The sequence below is a fragment of the Bison bison genome, unplaced genomic scaffold (genome assembly GCF_000754665.1).
Source record: "Bison bison bison isolate TAMUID 2011002044 unplaced genomic scaffold, Bison_UMD1.0 scf7180017864365, whole genome shotgun sequence".
Classification (NCBI taxonomy): domain Eukaryota; kingdom Metazoa; phylum Chordata; class Mammalia; order Artiodactyla; family Bovidae; genus Bison; species Bison bison.
Genome location: NW_011494937.1, coordinates 1,399,142 through 1,406,203, shown reverse-complemented (window position 1 = coordinate 1,406,203; position 7,062 = coordinate 1,399,142). Strand labels below are relative to the sequence as shown.

The 7,062-nt window shown below is 58.1% G+C and overlaps 1 protein-coding gene across 2 annotated transcripts in view; it reads left to right on the top strand.

Moving 5' to 3' along the window:
• Positions 1-6,412, top strand: part of CC2D1A (coiled-coil and C2 domain containing 1A) — an 18,439-nt gene extending 12,027 nt beyond the window's left edge. The window contains exons 13-29 of one of the 2 annotated variants that reach the window (XM_010855442.1): positions 51-162; positions 245-417; positions 1,140-1,262; positions 1,346-1,404; positions 1,497-1,613; positions 2,946-3,019; positions 3,096-3,154; positions 3,275-3,326; positions 3,431-3,530; positions 3,619-3,709; positions 4,390-4,527; positions 4,622-4,683; positions 5,255-5,318; positions 5,410-5,536; positions 5,620-5,696; positions 5,770-5,817; positions 5,899-6,412. In XM_010855442.1, coding sequence (XP_010853744.1) covers positions 51-162; positions 245-417; positions 1,140-1,262; positions 1,346-1,404; positions 1,497-1,613; positions 2,946-3,019; positions 3,096-3,154; positions 3,275-3,326; positions 3,431-3,530; positions 3,619-3,709; positions 4,390-4,527; positions 4,622-4,683; positions 5,255-5,318; positions 5,410-5,536; positions 5,620-5,696; positions 5,770-5,817; positions 5,899-5,919 — 1,497 coding nt within the window. In that variant the 3' untranslated portion in view covers positions 5,920-6,412. Of the gene's footprint in view, positions 1-50; positions 163-244; positions 418-1,139; positions 1,263-1,345; positions 1,405-1,496; positions 1,614-2,945; positions 3,020-3,095; positions 3,155-3,274; positions 3,327-3,430; positions 3,531-3,618; positions 3,710-4,389; positions 4,528-4,618; positions 4,684-5,254; positions 5,319-5,409; positions 5,537-5,619; positions 5,697-5,769; positions 5,818-5,898 lie in introns of both variants that reach the window. The other variant, XM_010855441.1, reaches the window with a different exon arrangement.
• The last annotated feature ends 650 nt before the right edge of the window (positions 6,413-7,062 follow it).

The following is a 7,062-nucleotide window of genomic DNA, read 5'->3' as shown; positions in this document are numbered from 1 at the left end:
GCTCTTCCGATCTCTGGGAAAGCTCTGACTTGCTCTCCATCCCTCTGCAGCTTAGCAGCCCTGCAGCCCCCACAGCCCAGCCCAAAGCCCCACCTTCAAAGGCACCCCCATCGGGATCTGCCCCCATAGCCAAAGCAGCCCCCAAAGGCACATCCACCAGAGGTAGGTACAGCCCTCCCCACCTGGGCAGCCAATTGCCTGGCTGTGGGTGGGGCAGCACCCGCAGACACCCCTGTACCCACAGCCCAGCAGCAGCTGGCCTTCCTGGAGGGCCGCAAGAAGCAGCTCCTGCAGGCTGCACTGCGAGCCAAGCAGAAGAACGACGTGGAGGGCGCCAAGATGCACCTGCGCCAGGCCAAGGGGCTGGAGCCCATGCTGGAGGCCTCACGCAACGGGCTACCTGTGGACATCACGAAGGTGAACCCTCTAGGCCTTCTGGACCTTCCCAGGCACTCACCCTTCAGACTTCTGCCACTTAGCAGTCACATGACTTAGAATGTATTCATCAGGGTCCAGGTTAAACTGCTGTAACAAACTCCTCTTCCCGGCCCAAGACAGTGGCTGAAATAAGACAGACATTTATGTTTCCTGTATGTAACACTTAGGGCATTCTGGTCTCTAAAAGAGACCTCTAAAAAAGCCCTTCAGGGCCCAGATTCTTTCCATCTTGCTACTCTGTGACACCTTAGGAGGTCATTCTTGTCCTTGTGGTCAAAGTGGATTGACCTTTGACCAGATAAGTGATGCCTTATCTTCATCCGGGCCATGGGGCAGTGATGTGGAGTTACCATCTCTTCTACTTGCCTCCTATTGGCCAGAATTGAGTCATGTGGCCACACTTAGCTGCAGGGGAGGCTGGGACATGTAGTCTCTTGCTGGGCTGCTGTTTGTCCAGCCAGAACTCCATTACTAGAGAAGAGGAGTTGGAGATCAGGGTAACAAATTGTGCCATGTGGGACAGACCATCCACTTCTCTTTGAGGATTACTTTTCTCCTTGGGAAAGAAGAACAGGGCCTGCGGATGAAGCTGTAGTCAGGGAAGGCCTCTTGAAGGAGGTGTGATGTTTCCACAGAGCCCTGGGAGGGTCTGCTCATGGTTGTCCAGCAGGCCCCTCCCTCACAAGCCTTGTCCTCCCCAGGTGCCGCCTGCCCCCGTCAACAAGGATGATTTTGCCCTGGTCCAGCGTCCTGGCCCGGGTCTGTCTCAGGAGTCTGCCCGACGCTACGGCGAACTCACCAAACTCATAAGGCAGCAGCACGAGGTGAAGGGGGCTTCCCTGCCCAGGTCATCACCAGGCACACGGTGCCCCTCCAACCCTCCCCTCGCTCTCTTCTGCTCCCCCAGATGTGCCTGAACCACTCTAACCAGTTTACTCAGCTAGGCAACATCGCTGAAACCAGCAAGTAAGAAGCCCAGCCCCCATGCCCCACTAACTTCTGCACCCCGCAGCCTGCCCCTGGGACCAGGGACCTGAGCAGGGCCCTCTCGCTGGCAGATTTGAGAAGCTGGCGGAGGACTGTAAGCGGAGCATGGAGATTCTGAAGCAGGCCTTTGCCCGGGGTCTCCCCACACCCACTGCTCGCTTTGAACAGAGAACCTTCAGCGTCATCAAGTAAGGCCCCCTATACCCTGCCACTGGCCCTTTTGGAGAGAGGGGTTCACACTCCCCAGAAGCCAGCAGAGGACTTGCTTCTGGAGGAGAGTTTGGGTGGTCTGGTGGGAGCAGAGCATGTGCAAGTGTCCTGAGGTAGACATGCCATGTAAGTAAAGGATGGCAATGGAGTGTTGACAGTGACACGTTTGGAAATGGGGACAGTCTAGTGAATGCAAAGGCCTGGGCAAGCTCATGGAGTGGTGAGGTGGGTCCTGCTCCTGTTGCATCATCTCACACTCCAGGGAGTTGGGATCATTTTTCCCACTTGTACACGAGGTTAGGGGTGGCCACTGGGGTAACCTAACATCACCACTTAGGATAACCTGCACCCCTCACCCTGGCTCCCCGACATCTCCAGAGCCTAGCTCCCTGTCACCCCCTCATCTCCTCTCACTGACCCCACTTCTCTCACCCCCAGCCACACAGACTTATTTTTGGTCAATCAGACACATCAGCCGTGTTCCCACTCAGGACCTTTGCATCGGCTGTCTCCTCTGCTTAGACCCTCTTAAGCAGATTACCATGTAGCAGCCTCTTCTTTTTCTTTTTTAAAAGTTTTTTTTGGCTGCACTGCATGGCCTGTAGGATCCTAATTCCGTGACCAGGGATCAAGCCCATGCCCCCTGCAGTGGAAACTCGAAGTCTTAACCACTGGACTGTTAGGGGAAGTCCCTGTAGCAGCCTCTTCTTGACATTGAGTCACCTATGATGTTACTTCTCCTGAGAAGCCCTCCTTGATGGCTCTGTCTAGAGCAGCACCTCCCAAGCACACTCCCATGTTTTAATCCTCTGCAGAGTTGTTTTTGTTTTGTTTGTTTATATATTCAGGGGTCATCTGTTCACTCAGCTAGCCAGGGCTCCCTGAACACAGGCATGGTCTGCCTCATTTACCTCTGTATTTTCAGCAGTGAGGACACTGGCTGGCATATAGTAGATGCTCAAAAAACCTTGTCAGAGAAAGAGAAGGTCCCACAGCAGCTAGGGCACTTGGTGAATTCTAGAAGATTCCAGAAAATTCTAGAAGGTTCCAGAAATCTTATTCAAGGGAAGAGGTCCCACAGAGGTGAGGCCACTGACTGGTGCAGAGCTGGTTCCAAATAAATATGTGCATATTTATGAAAGGACTAAACAAGTAGCCAGTGGCAGACCTCAATAGAGAATTGTAGTCTGTCTGGTTCTAAAACTCAAGCCTAGGACCTGAGACACCCTCAAGAGACTGGGGGGGAGGGTCGAGAAGGCGGGCAGGGCGGTGGCACTGAGGTGCCTGTCTCCCGCCCTCCCTCCCGGAAGGATCTTCCCTGACCTCAGCAGCAACGACATGCTCCTATTCATCGTGAAGGGCATCAGCTTGCCCACACCGCCAGGTGAGGGGGCACCAGGCAAGGGGCAGGGCTGTGGGGTCCACCCGTCTGCCCAACTCTGACCCTTGTCTTCCCACAGGGCTGTCTCCTGGTGACCTGGATGTCTTTGTTCGGTTCGACTTCCCCTATCCCAACGTGGTACATGGGGAGCTGAGGGGGGATGGGCTCCAGCCCCCTCAGGCCTGGAGGGTGTGGTTCCGGCAGGGGTTCAAGGGCAGGCCCCAGCCCTGAGCTTTTTCACCTCCTGTCTGGTCACAGGAAGAAGCTCAGAAAGACAAGACCAGCGTGATCAAAAACACAGACTCCCCTGGTAAGCCCTGGCAGGAAGCAGTCCCCCGCCTCCCCTCCCCGCAGAAAGCCCATGAGACCATAAGCTGGCCCCCGCGCCTCCTCTCTCCCTCCTTCCCCTGGCAGAGTTCAAGGAGCAGTTCAAGCTTTGCATCAACCGCAGCCACCGTGGCTTCCGAAGGGCCATCCAGACCAAAGGCATCAAGTTCGAAGTGGTCCACAAGGGGTGAGCTGGGGCCACAGGTGCTGTCTGGGCCTCCAGAGGAGGGGGAGCTGCCCAGGGCCAACCGTCCTGTCCCCTCTCACACACACAGGGGGCTCTTTAAGACCGACCGGGTCCTGGGCACAGCCCAGCTGAAACTGGATGCCCTGGAGACGGCATGTGAGGTCCGAGAGGTCCTTGAGGTGAGAGGTGGACATTGGTCTGAACACTTGGGTATAGCCATGCCACTCACGAACATCAACCAGATGCTCCCTGCCCTGAGCCTCCCAAAGGTCCTCTCTGCTGGCACAGCCCCTCCCTGGAAATACCAGGCTTCCCCACCACCCAGCCCTAAGTACCCTCTGCACCCTGCTCCATTAAGAGCAGCTGGTGTCTCAGCCATACCCAGGAGCTCATATTTTGGAAATTTCCCTGGTTGTCCCAGAGCCCAGCCCTGAGCCTCCAGCCACAGCCTGCTGCTGCTTTTATTTATTTCTTTATTTTGGTAATTTTATTTATTTTGGCTGTGCTGGGTCTTCGTTGCTGCAGAGGCTTTCCTCGAGTTGTGGCAAACGGGGGCCACTCTCTAGTTGTGGTACGCAGGTTTCCCGTTGCGGGAGCTTCTTTTGTTGTGAGCACGGGCTCTAGGGTCCACAGGCTTCAGTGGTTTCGGCACGGGGGCTCAGTACTTGCAGCTCCCGGGCTCTAGAGCACAGGCTCTATAGTTGTGGCACATGGGCTCAGTTGCTCAGCAGCATGTGGGATCTTCCCACACCAGGGATCGAACCCACGTCTCCTGCATTGGCAGGTGGATTCTTTACCACTGAGCCACCAGGGAATCCCCACTGCCTGCTTCTTAACAGCCTCCCCTCACTCCCCCCAGGTCCTGGATGGTCGCAGGCCCACAGGCGGGCGGCTGGAGGGGATGGTTCGGATTCGCGAGCCACTGACGGCCCAGCAGTTGGAGACCACGACTGAGAGGTGGCTGGTCATCGACCCCGTGCCAGCATCCGTGCCCACAGTGAGACCCCTGCCTGCCAGCAGCCCCGGGGGGAAGGTGGGGCTTCTGTCAAGGTGGCCGAGACTCACAAGACTAGTTCTGTTCTCTGAAGCAGGTTGTTGGGCCCAAAGGGAAGGCTCCTCCCATACCTGCTCCTACGAGGGAGCCAGGGAACAGGTAGGTGACTGGGCCCAGCCGTGCTGGAGAGAATGCCCCTCTTATCTCAGCCTCTCCTGGACGACTTATCATCAAGCACAAATTAAAGCATGTCTCTCACCTGCTTCAAAACCTTTCCTGGCTCCTCTTCTCCTAGAGCATCTGGTTTAAACTCCTCAGCTTAATCTTTAAGACCTTTTGTGATCAGACCACTGTCAATAATCCAGCCTTTTTTTCCCTACTTCTTCCTGTTGGTTCATGGCTACATTTAGTTTTTACAAGCCTCTTGGCTACTCTGTGTTATAATACCCTGAGCACCCCTATCGCCACACTTGCTCCTTGCTCCTCTGCCCAACTCTGACTCCTTTGATTCCCAGCTTGGCCGTCACCTCCTCCAGGAAGCCCTCCCTGACACCTGGCATCACAGTTGCCTGGGTGTACACTCCTTGTCCCTGTCAGGTTGTGGATTCAGCAATACAGGGGTGGGCCTGGCTTGATTCCCACTGTTCCCTGGGGCCCAGTATGTTTGTTGAATTAACAGGGTTGGGAATGGGAGTTCCCTGCAGCCCCTCAGCCCTCCCCAACCCCATAGATCAGCACGGCCCCTGCATAGTCTCAGTGTGCTGGCCTTCGACCAAGAGCGTCTGGAGCGGAAGGTGGGTACTGCCCTGCGAGGCTCAGTGGGGCAGGACTGGGGGGTCCGCAGGTCCCTCACAGCTCCCTCTGCATCCTCTCCCCCCACCTCAGATCCTGGGCCTCAGGCAGGCGCGGCGGCCAGTGCCCCCCGAGGTGGCGCAGCAGTACCAGGACATCATGCAGCGCAGCCAGTGGCAGCGGGCGCAGCTGGAGCAGGGAGGCCCGGGCATGCGGCGGGGTAGGAGCTCAGGGATGGGTGTCGGGGGAGGGGTGGGGGCTGCAGGCCCCATCCTGATGCCCCTCGCCACCTCCATCCCTCAGAGTACATGGCCCAGCTGGAGCGCCAGCTACAGTTCTACACGGAGGCCGCCCGGCGTCTGGGCAATGATGGCAGCAGGGTGAGCCAGGCGGGCGTGGGGGCATGGCCAGGGCCACCAGGGGCTGCCTGCTGACTCCTTCTTCACCCCCTAGGAGGCCGCCAAGGAGGCACTGTATAGACGGAACCTGGTCGAGAGTGAGGTGAGCAGCTTAGGCATTGAGAGCCAGGTGGGCAAGTGTGGTCGTGTCCCCCATCCTGACCCAGGCCGTTTCTCCCCGCAGCTGCAGCGGCTCCGCCGGTGAGGGGCAAAGGGACAGGCGGCCCCCGGAGAGCTGGGAGCGGGCCTGCGGCCCCAATACTACCACAACCTCAGACCAGACAAGCAGACAATCAGTGGACAGTCAACTCTGGATGGACACATCCCCCACTGGGCCCACCTGGCCCGGCTGGAGCCTCCCCTGGCAGGGGGCATCGGCAGGGCCTGCCAGCCTGTGTGTGCCCCTCACCCAGGCGCAGCTGGGTGGGCCCCAGAAAGTCCGTTTGCACAGCCCAGGGGTGCACAGCCCCTTGCCGGCCTCCAAAGCGGGAGGGTGGCTGGGACCAAGCCCCCAGGGCCCTTGCAAGCACTTTACTTCCTGTCCCTCCCCAGCCTTAACCCTGATGCCCACCCACACCCCAAAGAAGCCGCTGAGGCGAGCCAGGGTCAGCCAGGCTCCCCAGAGGGTTGCTGTGGCCCAGCTGGGCCCCCAGGGCAGACATGGAATAAACAGCCAGGGCCGCACCTGGCTCACTCTGTCCTGCCCTTGTTTCTTGTTCCTGCCCCCCGTGCCTGGGCTGGGCTGCCCCACCCCAGGGGGCTGATGAAGAGGTGCCTGCGAGAGGAGCAGGCTGGCAGGGAGCGTGCCCGTGAAGGACATGGTCTGTGCACACACTCTTTGCAGGGATGTGTGTGAAGGCCCGTGCGTGTGTCCTTGGGGTCTGCAGTGCACCTGAGGGCATCTGCGTGCGTCTCTCCAGCTGGTGGCCTTGGGCGTATCTGGGTTTACACACAAGGTCAGGTCATATGTGGTGTTGCTTGGTGACCCATGTGCGTCTCAGGGCCTTGCAAGGCAGCCCTGCCGCTCGGGGGCCCCAGGACCTGGACTAGACTGCCGGACGCACTTAGCGTCCCAGAGCTTCAGCTTCCGCTGCTGGATACGATACAATGAGAGCCCCTGCCACAAGCGGAAGGGCACCTGGTCTGCAGTGAGCACTTGAAAGGGCTAGGGGTGTTTTTCTGTTTGTTTTTTGGTCACGCTGCAAGGCATGCAGGATCTTAGTTCCCCAACCAAGCATTGAACCCACACCTCCTGCAGTGGAAGTGTGGAATCTTGACCACTGGACCACCAGGGAAGGCCGGGTCTAGGCTTTATTGTTGTCTCCATCTGCACAGGCAGTTGGGGAGC